The 15,631-nt window shown below is 37.4% G+C and overlaps 1 protein-coding gene across 2 annotated transcripts; it reads right to left on the reverse strand.

Moving 5' to 3' along the window:
- Positions 1–8,871: 8,871 nt before the first annotated feature.
- LOC120325690 (protein-tyrosine sulfotransferase 1-like) lies at positions 8,872–14,054 on the reverse strand. Of its 2 annotated transcripts, XM_039391792.2 has the most exons (7): positions 13,900–14,049; positions 13,277–13,437; positions 12,446–12,601; positions 11,677–11,799; positions 10,569–10,778; positions 10,027–10,216; positions 8,872–9,867 (listed from the first exon to the last, which is right to left on the reverse strand). In XM_039391792.2, the coding sequence occupies exons 1-7, from the start codon at positions 14,014–14,016 to the stop codon at positions 9,832–9,834; spliced, it is 993 nt and encodes a 330-aa protein (XP_039247726.2). In that variant the 5' UTR covers positions 14,017–14,049; the 3' UTR covers positions 8,872–9,831. The 2 variants fall into 2 exon arrangements, with proteins under 2 accessions (XP_039247726.2, XP_077968139.1); XM_078112013.1 differs by lacking the exon at positions 8,872–9,867 and having other exon boundaries at positions 9,895–10,216; positions 13,900–14,054.
- Positions 14,055–15,631: the final 1,577 nt, after the last annotated feature.

Below are 15,631 nucleotides of genomic sequence, written 5' to 3' on the forward strand. Positions count from 1 at the left end.
ACGGCTTGCGGGATATCGGCTGTACTGAAAGAAGTGTTACAGCCTTACAACGCGAAGTCAAAATTGATAGCTCAAACTTATGACGGCGCGGCAGTCATGAGTGGGTCGAAACATGGTGTTCAATTTCATATAAAAGAAGATTTTCCTCATGCGCATTTTTTACATTGTTATGCACACCAATTTAACCTCGTTATTAAAAATATGTGTCTTGATACCCCTCTCGTCCGTATATTTTTTGCAAATGTTTCGGTGTTTTCTTCATTTTTTTCCGTTTCGCCGAAGCGCTCTGACCTCCTTCGCCAGATATGTAGCCGCCGTCTCCCAGCTTGTGCACCAACACGTTGGAACTTCCAATCACGCGTGGTGCAGGGCGTGTCCGAAATTAGGTCTGAGCTCATTGAGTGTTTCAATGGCATTCAGAGCTCTCCGGTTTGGGACGAACGCTCTGTGAGGGAGGCGGCGGGTCTAAAGCGTCTGCTAGAAGATGGTGAGTTTTCATTTTTTCTCCACAATATTCTATCACGTGGATGTATTATAAGGCACATTGCAGTCAAGGCTAATGGATGAAGCGTCTGTGCAGTCGTGTATTTCAGACTTCTGCGATGCTGTATCTCGTATCCGGGAAACAATAAAATACGACGACACATGGAGTGCTTCTTTACGCCGCGGGCAAACAACGCAGCGTTTGATTTTGTCTGCAAAGGAATGCTGTGACATTCTGGTGAATCAAATAGGCGATCGTCTGCGCACTGAACACCTTGCCGCGTTCTCTTTGATGAACCCCAAAAATTTTTCAAAATTTGCACGTCAATTTCCCATCCATTTGTTGGCTACTGTCTCCAAATTTTACCCCATGATAAACGTGGGTAAATTGGAAAATGAATTGCGATGTATATACACCAATCAAACTTTTTTGAACATCACATCAACTTGCGCGCTCTATGGGTTCCTCATAGATAACCCTCTAGTAACTACCTTTGCGGCGTCTGCAAAATTTCTGGACATCATTTTGACGACGCCTATTTCTTCCGCCGACGCAGAGCGAACATTCAGCACGCTGAAGCGTATTAAAACGTATCTCAGAAACACAATGAAGCAAGATAGATTAAATTCCTTGGCTGTTTTATCCATTCACAGAGACGTTATTTCTGGGATGCATGACTTTAATCAGCGCGTTATTGAGCATTTTGCTTCCAAGAAACCGCGGCGTGTTGCATATATGTTCAAGCAGTAGAAGTCTAGCAGCATATATATCTATGAGTGAGCGACGCATGTCCTTATCTTTGCATTACCTTTCCTTTCTTCATAGTAACGTTTTAAACCTTATTTTAGGTTTTGTATGCTTTCCCGAAGTTTCTGTTAATATGTCATTGTATTTATCTGGGTAAATATTGCCTTTCCTTTTGAAAGAGGTTTCAAAATAAACTATGTCTATATTTATTAATCCCTTGACTTGGACCGGTATTAAAGACACTTTCTTATCGTTAAAAATTGTCGCTTTTGCCGATTGGTTGTTACCGATGGAATGGTTTTTATACTCATAAAATGATGGGAGAACTCACAGCGCTCATCCTGTCCCCGTAGATGGGGGTGACTTGGTCCCGCAGTAGCTTGCCCCGGTTGTCAAAATGACCACGCACCGCCACTGGCAAATAGTCTGTGTACGTCTTTGCAAAAGTGTTCTGATACTGAGTTCGAAGACCTTGCTCAGTATATACGGAAAGAGAATCTTGAATTCCATTTAAATGATGATTCCATTTAAATGATACAAGATGATAGTGGATCTGGGCAAACGATCGCCGATGAAAGACTTCATCTATATCGCACAGAACCCCAAGAAGAGACGGTCGTAACCAGGGCTGGGGAGTCGGAGCCATGGAGCCGTTACATTTTGATGGAGCCGGAGTTGGAGCCAAGCTTTTCATAACAGATGGAGCTGGAGTCGGAGCCGGAGCTACCAAAAATTTAGTGGCTCCAGGCTCCAGCTCCTAAATATCTCATTTTTTGTTTTTCAAATTTATAATTTTTTTTTGATAGCGTTACAAATGATAAAATCTTTTCTTTTCAGCTTATAATTCATTTTAAAAATTTTAGTTCCTCATATTTTTTAAAAAGTTTCCAGTTATTCTGTATGTTTGAAAGTTTAGTATCAGAATTTGAAGCGGTTCGCTTTTATCAAAATTTTGATTCCCATTTCCACTAAGCTGCAATTTTTCATGATTGCGGTCAAGCTCAAAAACCCTAATGGCCAGGGATTTTCGAAGAAGTGATTTTGGAATTTCCATGTAACATATTATGATTTTTTCGTGGCGTTGAATATCCAATCCATTTCAAATGTCTTCAATTCTGTTCAACGTATCTCGAGATTGAGTCGTTTTACGACAAAAGAAAGGTTTAACTACTCCAAAATGCACCGCAGCAGTCACCTATCATAAAAATGTATGGCAAAGTGCCCCATTATATCTTGTTTTGATCCATAACATAGCATGTTCTGGAGAAAAGTCTCATCAATTTCCGTTGTTATTTTTTGAATATATAAAAAGTATATCGCGAGTAAGATTGATTGCGTTTAGATTTATTTTAGTGACTGTATAATTTTCAAAGTCAACCGGTAAATAATATGTCGTCGGCAAAAAAAATAATGAGATTAACATTTAACATAGGCATTTTTTTTAGCTGTTGGGAATCTCCTAGAACAAAGTTTATAGTGTTTTCCGTTTCATTTTAGTATCTTATAATAACTCTCCAATGTGGAAATTCGGCTTGCGAATTGACTTCTCTATTTATCTTTAACATCTCATCGCTGATAATTATGAAAACGCCTCGATTCTAGGACCAACTTTTGGCCTGATTTGGGAGAGGTGGACGGCATCTAATTGGGTGACGAAGGTAATTTCCATTTTTGGGTCTGCTTATTCCATTTGTACCATAAAATACTGCCTCCCCGTCAGGCCAGTTTAAATTATCATGAGTTGAAGGGCTATTGCCGTTACTATCACATGTGCGTTGCATTTCGTGAAAAGCGTCAATTGTTTTCGTCGCCATTAACATTAGGCTATAACATCTTTTATTTCAGTGTTTATTTTTCCCTTAATCACAATTTCTCAAGATATGTTTTGTGTCACGCACCATATTTGTGAGAAAACGAGTTATTACATAATCATCGGTGATGAAATTCTAAGATAAATAAAGAAGTCAATACGCAAACCCAATTTTCCTGATTAAAAAGCGACATTATAAAATACCAAAAATAAAACAGAAAACACCATAAGTTTTGCTTTAGAATGGCCCACGACAGATTTTATTTGGCCGGCATGATTGCCAGTTATGTTGAACACAATTAAATTAAAATAAAAAGACAGTTATTATGGGTTTAATATTATGTGGTAGAAAAAGTCATTATGAGCTATTTTACCGAATGCGCAAACGCTGCGACCATTCCAGAAGCCGATTTTCCTTCCCGTCTTATTGTGGGGTTATATGTAAAACCCTTATATGCTGGGTAGACCGATTCGCCCGGAAATACAGCATATAATAATTCTCAGTGGATTCACAAGTTACATGCAGGAACAAAAAGGAATTATCATGACACCGACTTGAAGGGTGTTTACAGCCTAAATAACATGCCACACTTAGAAAACAATTAGCAAAATGCGTTATTGGGCTGCACTACTGATAATGGTTATGGAGTCGGAGCTGGAGCCAGCTACGGCATAAAAAATGAAGCGCCGGAGTTGGAGCTAAAGATTGAATACACTGCGACTCCGGAGCTGGAGCCGGAGCCATCATGATTTCGAACCAGCTCCCTAGCCCTGGCCGTAACACAGGACCACTTATAGTTTGTTTTACCAATTGAAACATAGGGAATCAGTTCATAGCCAAAAAGCAGGACACTATCAAAATTGAAGATTATGGTATTGCAGACATGACTTCTTTTATATAAATAGATCCTAATAACAAAGCTGTCATATATAGTTAAACTATCATAATTGCATTTTGAAATATTCATAGTTAGTTTTTGATGCTGTACACCAGGGGTGGGCACACCGCGGCTCGCCAGACTTTTTGTGCGGCTCTTCTCGATAATATAAATTATCATCCAAATTTTAACTAAGAGAAAAACTTTAATGTAAACTCTTCTACTTTATTAAAAGTCGTAAAGAAGTTTTCGTCCATGATTAAGACAAATTATGTTTTTGTATGAAAATCGCTGTAGCGTTGAATTTAAGTCAGTCAAGTCAGCAAATCTTTCGTCACAACGGTCAATGTTTATTGATGCGTCGGCGGAATGGCAGCTTAATTGCGGTGCGATATGTCCTCAATTAAGAAACGAAAGTACAAAGATGAAAACAGAGTTGTCAAGTCAGAATGGGAAGAAGAATACGCATTTACTAGTCAGGAGAATAAACCTTTGTGCATAATCTGCCATAAGCTACTAAGTCAGAATTAAGTCAGCAATGTAAAACGGCACCATGAAACGAATCATGAAAACTTCTTACGAGACTACCCTTGTAAATCAGCTATAAGGAAACACAAATTGAATGAGCTCAAATTGTGCATATATTTGAGCATAGCTGCCTTGTTTATCTATTTATTGTTATTAGACTCTTGTGTGAATTTATTTTCTGTTCATGGTATTATGATAACAACTTTTCGAAGTTTGGCTAGTTTGGGTGATTGTTGGTGACGAATGGCAGCAGTTGTTGATCTCTAAGATTTAGTTTAGGTGTTAGAAGCAAATCTCTAGTCATTTCTTTTACCATGTTTATTGCTTTGCCAATCGAAGTCTGTTTGTAATTCGTTTTCATCGGGTAGTTTTTCATGCTTTTGGCATGTTTGTTGAAAAATTCGTCAGTTGAACACGTCTTCTTGTTCGTATAAATAGATCTTTTGGAATTTTCGTAGTAACATATTTGGGGTGGCACGACGAGGGTAGAAGATATTGTTGTGAGTTTCAGTTTCTAATTTGTTGTCTATGACAGTGATTCCCAAAGTGGGCGATATCGCCCCCCAGTGGGCGAAAACGATACAGAGGGGGGCGAAAAAGTCTAAGGGGGCGATAGGGGGGCGATTTTGCAAAACCTGTTTTATGTTCGGCGCACTTAATTCTGTACTCTGTGTGCATTCGCAGGCTTGAATCACGTGGGCGATTATCACACGCGAAAGGATTTCTGGTCTCGTCTTTGCAGTAAGGCAAGGTAGTTTGCGTATCCCAGTGGTCGGCAAAATACGGCCTGAATAAAATAATCTGGCCCGGGACGATTCACTGAATGGACCTTTCCCCGACCTTTGACCGCGGAAAATTCTTCCCATACTTTACCATTTTAAAATTTTCGGTGTTTATTTTAAGAGTGGTTTCGCGAGTTGTTGCCTGTAAAATGGGGTATTTGTTTCAAAGTATCATTCTAATACACACCATTTAACAATCTGTTTTTTAAAAGTACCGATAAAGAATTTTAGCCTAGTCTATCACAGATATTTCTACACTAATTTTTGATTGCTGTATTTAAACTGAAACTCATAGAAAGACAAAGTAATCATTGACACATTTGATTTATATTCAAATTTCCAAAAAACAACTAAAAACTAACGAATATAATTCAAAAACGCGAAAATGAGGTAATGTTCACGACCACGCCTAAAAATCTTGTCTGAGTGAGAGTGTCTGAGCGCCTGAGCGGATGCGAGAGGGGGCATTGTTACGTTTTTTGCATCTTGCTGATTGGCCAATGTCACGAAGTAAACAAGGAAGTCTATGCCCGGGGAAATATCCAAACGGCGGTTTTGACGATGAAATTTTATTTATTTGTAATCTACGCTCGAGGAGTAAATTACATTTTTTCACGTAACAGAATTTATCGTGAGACACGTTTATACTGAATTATACTATATCCTAACAATTTAGTGAACAGCCACTCGTTTAACGAGCCTACAATTTAATTATAATTAGACAAATGGAAACACGCAGAAAAGTTGATGCTGAGTGCAGGGGTTCAATAGCGCAGTAAATATTCGAATATATTGCAAAGCAATAAGGAAATAAAATTCATATTCTATTCGAGAGATTGATCACTGCTTAATTTTTGTAAGAATGTATCTTCTTAAAGAAAATCTTTATCAAAATTTCACAAATCATGCGGAAATATTCACTTCGATGTTTGGAAGTACGTATTTGTGCAAACCATTTTTTTGAAAATGAACATTACAAAGAACAAGCAAAGAAGTGGGTTTGGTGATGTCCATTTAGAAAATGTTTCGAACTTGGCGTCGTAAAGCTATCCAGCGTGATGCAGCAACAAGACAGTGTCACATTAAATGTCATTGTAATATTTTTTTAATAAGACGACTGAGTTGAGTTCACGAATTGTCGCAGTTTTTGCGCGTTGTTCCGTTTTTAACTTTCGAAAAATATATACGACCCGCAAAATACTAGCAATCCTGAATTTTGTCCCGCGAGCAACATAAAATTTGCCGACCCCTGGGCCGTAGCCGATAGTCAGTCACGGCTTCTTCCACATCCGAGTCTATAAATCCAAAAACAAATGGCTGGTTAATTATGGACTGGTGATCGGACTGGAGGCCGTGATAGGATGAGGAATCGGGGATGGATTTTTCCGAAGTTTTTTGGTGCAGGTCATCAGGCTGTACGACTGAATGAGATGTACGAAAATCATTATTATAAGTTTGGGAAAATTAACTTTGGTTTATTATTTTAATGTGAAATGGGGTGAATTTAAAAAGTGAAATGCTATATGGCAAGAGTACACGGCGGTTTTTGAGGAGGTAGAACCCTGGATTCTTTCATTTACGACCTATTATATGGTAAAAAGGGGGTTTTCAGCCGTGCTACTATTGCTATTAAAACAACGAAATCTCCTTTCCATCAGTAAACGGGGTAATTTTAGATATAATAAAAAACTCGCCGAAGAACACCAAGCTCATCTATCTCATTGAAAAACACTATAAACTATGATTTGTCTTCCTTGTTTGGTCTGTAATATATTCGTTTCTGACTTTATATTTTTTTGTAGTACAGGGGGGCGATGAAGTTGTATAAACTACTTTAGGGGGGCGATGGTCAAAAAAGTTTGGGAACCACTGGTCTATGATATATATCAACTCTTATGCCTAAAAATGCAATGTTGTCCGGTGAATAATCGAATGTGAACTTAATGGTGGGATGTATCGAATTTGCATAGTTTATGAACTCTCTGATCTCGGTTACGCCGTGTGTTCGGATTAGAAAGCAGTCATCGATGTATCTGAAATAGTACGGAGGTTTGACCTTGGCTGTAGCATCTCTGACTCCAAGTTTGCCATGAATGAGTTCGCGCGATGAATAAGTTTGCACGAATTGTTCAAAACTGTTGACCGGTAACGTAACAGTATTTTTATCCATCTTGTTCGAAGCGTTTTTTTTTGATTCAAGAATTGTTTATATAGAATAGAAAGAAAACTAGGAACTCCTGATACGTCAAATTTCAATTATGAAAATGTCAAGCCTTGTTTTTTACCTGAAACTGTTGATGATGTTCTAAATACATTGAAAAGTTCTAGCTCGTCAAAATATCAATTAACTTTAGCTCATTTTAATAGTCGATCATTACAAAAGCATATTACCCAATCAAGATCATACCCCAATTTTTTGCATGCATTATCCTATATATATATACTTAATACAATCTTCATATATTCAAGCCTGGATTGGAGGATCTGAAACTTCCTATGTTCCGTACAGGATTGTGGTTTGGGGCACAACTGATAAAAATAGACTCTATTTTCTCGCAGTCCTACAACAGAGTTATTAGTAAGACTCCACTGCGTCATTGCATGGGTCCTGTTTATAAGCGTATGCACCTTTCGGGATTGAACGATGTATATATTCATGAAATTACCAAATTGATGTATAATATGCTTCCGGATATGCTTACGATACATACACTCCCGATATATAATACCTGGCATACCTATAACTTATGTATTCTCAGGTTTTATATTATATGAAATGTGATACTCGACGTCGTCGCAGCTGGGACAAGCTGCTATATATATACAGTATATATATGACTGTATGGACAGGTGCGATGAGGCTGGTGTGGAGTTCATATGGTGGTGTCGGTACGAACGTTAGTAGCTGTTGGTCATGGCGCCAGAATAGGACTCTCTGTTTTGCTTGACCCAATCTCGAAGACAGATTGAACTATTTGGTAGAGAATTGGCCAACATATCGAGTGTCGTAATCGAACTACTCTGGGCCAACCAAGTTGAACTACCCAGGTTTTACAATATTTAACGACAGCAATGGAAGTCATAGTCGTTAAAAAGTCAGTTTCCGCCAGCCAAATGTTTAATAACTTTCTCCAAAGTTGATCGCGCTGCGGAGTGACATTTCTACAATTTGGAGTGAGGACTGCCGGCGAGTAAATAACTGTCACGGTTCGTTGTCGACCAAATCCTGGCAATCTCGCCATTGTTATAGTTCTGTTTGTTATATGATAGGACCCAAGATTGCGGATTGTTTATTTATTGAAAAGAAAGAACTCGACACTTGAAATAGGATAAGTAGCAGACACAAGTAAAAAGCAACCAACTCCGACTTAACCGGACGAAGAAGGCAGAGAAACTTATCATCTGACCGCACCTCCGAATTCAAATTTTAGTGTCTTTCCAATAGCCAGACTGGGCAAAACGGCATTGAATAAGCAATAAGGAGTACGCAAAATAGTCTAGGGCAGTGGTTGTGGTTCTCAACCGTTCACGGCTCGTGGCCCCTTTCCGCAGGCTCTTTGCACTCGTGCCGCCCCCCCCCCCCCCATGTTCATCATTCTAAAAAAAATTGACGTGTTAGATTGTATTATGTATTTACGACCTTTTATAGAATGCAAAAACAAACCACGGGCAAAAAGTAAGTCAAGAGCTTTTTAGTGAACAATCAATGGGAATCTTGCGCTTGGGACTGTCTAACATCAGGACGGTTCCCAGACTTCGCTTTGTTGGTAACAAGAGCAGAAAAAATAGTTTCGCGCAGATAGGTTCTGGCAAATTGAACTAGCAATGAAGAAGTTTTCTTACTAAGTAGTAGGTAAGAATCGCAAAGGGATAACCAAAAACTCGAAAAGTCTTTTTCTTCGATTTCAAAGCAAACTTGTTAGCATACATCGGCAGCGATGTCATCAACAAAGCCAACGTAACTGTCGTTCCATTTTTGTATTTTGGGCATTAGGAATTTACATATAGGCTTCTGCAGTAATAATATCGACAGTGATCTCGCAGTCTAGCGAACTGCTCGTCTGCAGGTTAGATGGCCTACTAACAGACTATTCTGATTAGTATATTCAAAATTCAATTATGATCAAACAATTCGCTCACACAAGAAAGTGAATACACCTTGTGACTGAGGTAATAAAACTGAGGTGGATTTTCTTTCAAATGAAAAGTATGCAAACGAAGTCGCTTTATAATAAATTATTAGCCTTGTGTCGTGGCTCCCTTGGGAGGCAACCGGCCCCCGGTGGAGAACTACTGGTCTAGGGGGAAATAAAAAAATATGTATTACAGCGGATATCAAAGAGGGTCCGTGACACAACACAGCAATACTGATAGAATGTAGCCCTAATGATTTGGCATATATATATATATTATAGCATCGTTAAAAGTCCGTATATGATGGTATAAAGCAACACTTGCCAATTACAATCTCTGTCCGACTGAACATAATTATCTGGTATAAATAATATGTAAGTTGTAATATATTGCAAATGTATTAACAATTTTCATTACAATGAGATCAAGCAACCATACTGCGGCGTTGTGTAGCCCGTTATAAAGACGTTAACTTGTGATGTTATTCTTCTTTTCTTTATTAATCTGTAAAATTATATTCTTCATTTATCTCTTATGAAGAAAAAAATTAAATTAAACCGGGGAAAAAAAAGAAGAAGATTTTTTCAAGATTGAAACAAGAAAAATTGGAATAATACAGAAGTGTATATATAAAGAAAATAGCAGGAATAGAAAAACGATAACCTTTGCTTTGACGAACTCATCTGGTTCTCCATAGTTGGGGGTCTTGTCTTCTGGATTATATCCTAGAACACTTAGCATTGGTGCAATTTTCATCATATCTTTTTCTACGTCTTCCGGAATATTTCCAAACCATTGTGTGAGTCCGGCCAAATACAGGGGTTTGGATACTTGATCAGTGGATACCTCGGCCCTGTCAAGATAATATAGATAGAGTGGTTTTACCATTGCGTGAGCCCACTCAAATACAAAGGATTTGGTACTTGTTCAGTGGACAGCTCAACTAAATAAGTCAGAATTATCGAATATTTTTGTTTTAGTTTAGGTTAGGAATTGATGTTTTTATAGGTCATGAGTAATTGTTTGTTTATTCCCAACTGTGCAATCATTTTAGAGCAATTTTCAATATAAATTAAGCTATTTAGATATAAATGGCTGCTTATCTAGAGTTAGACTGACGGACGATGTAAAATACCTTGTAAAACACAGTGGTAATACATATATATGACAGATAAAAAGAACATTTTATTTCTACATGTGCTCACGTTGAGAAATCACTTTCATTCGTATATTTTTCATGATGCAGAACTGCACTACTCCAAGGTATTCCCATAAACTTAAACAATTTTTTGGTAGTTGAGACTGGTTGTAATATTAATTGTTCGTAATGTACAAGTAGGCATGTCTTGTCACCAAGCTCTATACATTGTTTATACATTATTTCGATGTTTTCGTTCCATATTGACAGCGTTTCCCTGAAACAAAATGTATTATAAGGTTCCGATATATATATCGAGAATCCAATTCAAAATCAGAAAAAATAAACAGTGCTCTTTGTGAAGTAGAATCAAGTATGAGAATACAAAATTTAAATCAGATTAGTAATTAAGACTGACCTCGGTTAAACATTTGACAGTAAACACCACTCATCAAATAACCATTTACAGCAGGGGTCGGCAACCTTTTATCGCTTGCGGGTCAAAATTAAAGGTTGCAAGTCATTGGCGGGCCGCACATATTTTTAAACAGTTAAAAACCGAATGGAAGGCCAATGAATCACATTTTTCACTCAGATCCGACGTTAAATTTCAAGCAACGCTCGAAGGCTGATCATTTGAATATTTTCTGCGCCATTGCACCATTTGGACTCGGCATCAACTTTTTCACGTTTTGTTGCCATTTGTCTAATTATAATAAAATTATAAGCTCATTAAACGAGAATTATATACTTGTTAGAATATAATATAATGTAGTCCACACGTGTCTCAAAATAAATTCTGTTACGTAAAGAATATAATCGGCAAAATAGTTGTTTTGTTACTATATTTCAGTGTAGCGTCGTGGGCCGGATTATATTGCTCCGCGGGCCGTAGGTTGCCGATCCCTGATTTACAGTATAGGCTAATCATATTTCTATAAAAGTTACACCTAACCGATTGGGTTGTTCTTATTTTTGAATGTTGTCTTTGATCATAATAAAAATTTCCATTATTGAAATATCAAATCATAATAGGCCTACTGTTTGGGAGATTACGGTCAAGTAGGGCTTATATTTTAAAAGTATGTAGGCCTAGTAAACTGTGTATTTGGGTTCAATCCTGACACAGTCTACCGATTTGTGCGCTGCTTAGAACTCATTTTAACAATACCCACCTATAACTATCAATGTTATACTTCCATATCTTAAGTTTTCTCGATATGATAGAATGAGTCATTGCTCTTCCATCACGTATCATCAAAACAAACTTTGCGTTTGGAAACAAGTTATGGAGATATCTAAAATTGTTAAAAAATGTTATATTCGCACATATGTCAATTCTATAACTAAACCATTAATTGAAATTGCATTACCAATCACAACAGGTGCATTTTAGTTGATTCAAAAACACGTAAAATTTTCTGTTTAATCAGCGGCTTTTGAATTCGTTACGAAGACGTGAAGGTCATAGTTACCAACTTTTAATTCGAATTTTGTCGTTCAAGTCAACAAACCAATTTAAATCAAACGAATTAACCTCATTTCTTAGTCACAACATTTAAGAAAAACATTCCTTAATTGCGTGACAAACAAAACTTTCAACTGATGTGATATATATCACGAAGATATATTCATTTGATAACCGGATACTCAGGGATCTTGATTGTTGCATCGAAACAAAATCAAATCTCAATGCTTTGTGTTTGCTGTTATGAGATTATACACAATTCTATTGTGTTAGGCAAGGCTTAGCTATTTTGGAAACACAGCGATTCAAGGGTGTAGATACGAAACATATGTAATTTAGAAGACAAAATATAATGTGTTTGCGATTATTATTTTTGTCTAGATCAAGAGCTTATCCATTATCAGACACTCCACGAATGATATCTATTATGTGAAGACATACTAACGGGTACAGATACTCTCTTAAAATCATCTTACTTTGAATACTTCATTTGAAAAGGATCCTTGTTACAGTAGCGAATAGCCGGTGGCCCATGACGAATTATTACTTCCAGAATAAATTGTGCAACAGCATTGTCAGTTATTTCAGGATACACGTCAATGTTGGAAAGATATGAGGCAATTACTGGATCACTGAATGGCAACAAATATATTTCACATTTAAAAATGCTTCATTGTTTTTTACAACTATCTACAAATTCTACATTCTGCACACTTGATGCAGCATTGCTTTTGAGGGGAAACATAAATTTCTGCTTTGCTTATCGCAGGGGTTCCCAAACTTATTTGTCCGCGGGCCGAAATTTCAAGGCGAGGATACTCGCGGGCCAGTAAAGCGAGATGACGAAAAAAGCCCGACGTAAAAGCTGGGGTCAGGCCGCGCTTAAGCGCCCTGAGAAAATTTTGAAAAATAGGCTGCAAGATATACGCAATCCTAATACCGGTACGTAAGTTAAGATACCGGTATAATTGAATTGTTACGATATACACGTGCTTAAATTGTGATAATGACGTAACAATTGGCGGCATCTACGACATAAAAGGATGAACACATTTAAATTGTTAAACGTGTTAGTATTTATTCACGGTTATAGTTTCACTAATGTTCGGCGGGCCATTTGAAATCGTCTCGCGGGCCGTAATTGGCCCGCGGGCCGCGGTTTGGGAACCCCTGGCTTATCGGATACATATAAATTCTTATTTTCGTTATTGTTCATAAAACTTCATAATACTAATGTCATAATACTGATGATATTCATTAATTTTTGCAGAATTTTTGGCTATATAGTAATATCCATAAACATTTACTTTGAAATTTCCTCTCTCAAAAACAACACATCAGTTATGACTGCAATTTCAGGGCCGCATCGTATATCATCATGGGCATCAAGCATTGTTCTCATCAGCGTTGTGCCACTACGATGCATTCCTCCAATAAATATTAATTCCATATTTCTTCGATCATGAAACTGAAATAAACGAGAAGTAAAATCAGTACAAGTTTGTTGCTTATGATCGTCTATTAACTATTTAATGTAATTGAAATCATTTCCCAAAAGTGTGGATAGTGATGTATTCATTATTTACCTTATCGTGAGCTTGCAATCAATACGATATCTGAAACAGCGATCAATTGTATTTAGTGTGAGTTTTGTATTATTATTAATAAAATGACGACGAGATTTCAAAATGTTGAATGTATATAATTTTAACGATGATATATAGATATATGACTAAGTTCTATTTATCGATTGTTTATATCATGTGAGACGAAACTTCAGTTAAGTAATTGCAATTGTGGCCACATTTACTGAAAACTGCCGTCTTTTATTGATGGAATGCGACTGACTAACAGAAAAACAAATTGAATTAAAATATCTTAAGAGAAACCAAAGTTATGCTTCAGCACACTTGCATACACCAGCACTTACATCAAACTTCATTTCGTCGTGTTCAGAATTGTATTCCAATATTGGCAACAAAAATAACGGAAACACGAACGAACAAATACAAGTTAGTAATAAACGTCCAGCAGGTGAAGTACGCATTACGCTCTGTTACACGGTCTGATAAAATAAGCACATTAAGTCACTAGAACATTTTAATTCTTAAGTCAAGTTTGCTGAGGAAAGGGGTGGTTTGGGCACTGCTGATGATACAAGATTAATCATGTTCTATGCTTAACCACAAGAAGTCCTAAAAACTCAACCCCGAAGAAAAATAAAGAGAAAATCTCATGGCCTAATTCTTGACCATTTTATTATTTATTAACGACTTTCCAAATGCTCTTATTTCGGCTCGGCCATGTGGCAAATTGTGATAAGCGTTAGGAATACGCTCGCCACCGCACCCCTGATTACCCTGCGTGGTTTCGCAGGTTCTAATCCCATTCGGAAATAATTATGTGTGAGAGGATTGCTGGTCACGTAACCGCCTGTCGCGCGGTTACAGCTTCCCCCACCATCAAGTTTATGCATTCGAAAACAAATAACTGGTTAACTAATCCCATAGCCAGACGAGAGGCCGTGGCTCGCCATATGATTAAGCCGTCTTATCGGTTTTCCCTCCCCCTGGGATGCGTGAGTCCTGTCCTATTTGTAATTTACTAATTTGAATCAGATGCCGACGAGTTAACACTCTACTCCTGTCCTAATATGACGTTTTAATGAAAAAAGCGTTTGGGATTTGTTCCTAGATTTCGATCGAGGGATCAGTGGTAAGTCTCTCTGTAATTCAAAAACAAACAAATCATCAGTCGTCGATCAGTTGTTATGTTAATCTTGATACAGTCTCAGTTTCAATGTCGGATAAAATCCTGAAAAAATCAATCAACTTTGATCTATTCCTTGGTATTTGGAATGAATATAACTATATAATGATAGTCGAACATAATTCGTTTGGGATTGTTGTTTGACTACCGATTTGTTCGAGTACCGAAACTTTTTTGCCATAAGAAACAATAGTAATTATTTTAATACGTTCTTACGTATCCGAAATATTATCAAAACGTGAACAACAATAATTGTAATTGTAATAAAGCTGCAACATTTCCACTTCGTCTATTATTTATTTAAGGCGCTTGCTTACTAATTGCTGTCACTCCCCGCGCAACATTAGTTTTCTTCATTATTTCCTTATTTTTCAAAAACGTGGAAATCGTAGACTTCGCCATGTCACACTGTTATACGATATGAGACACTCGAAAACCATTCTCATATTTTGCAATAATTTCTTTTTCCAACTCGATAGATGATAGTTATTGTCACTGTTTTTCTCATCTCTTCTCTTTCCGTTTGTCTCGTATTTTCTTTGTGGACATGACTAACGGCAAATAGCAAGAAAAAGCATTAAATAACAAAAATCCCGATAACGTTTTGACTTGAACTGATGCTGTCTAAATAGTCGAAAGGCAGCCGAGATGCGTGGTTCAGGTAAGTTCTGGTGGCGTCATCTCACTCAGCCGCGCGCTCGGATGTTAGAGATCCAAATTTCCGAGTACCGCAGCAATTTTGACTCGAATTTTTTGGTCGACTACCGATTTGTCTGATACACTGATACGTATTAGGACTGACGCTTTTATGGCTGAACTAAACCTCCCAACTAGAAGAATATCAAATATACACGGTCCACAATAAGCGTCCAAACTACAAACCTATTTCCTTT

This window comes from Styela clava, chromosome 4 (genome assembly GCF_964204865.1).
Source record: "Styela clava chromosome 4, kaStyClav1.hap1.2, whole genome shotgun sequence".
NCBI lineage: Eukaryota > Metazoa > Chordata > Ascidiacea > Stolidobranchia > Styelidae > Styela > Styela clava.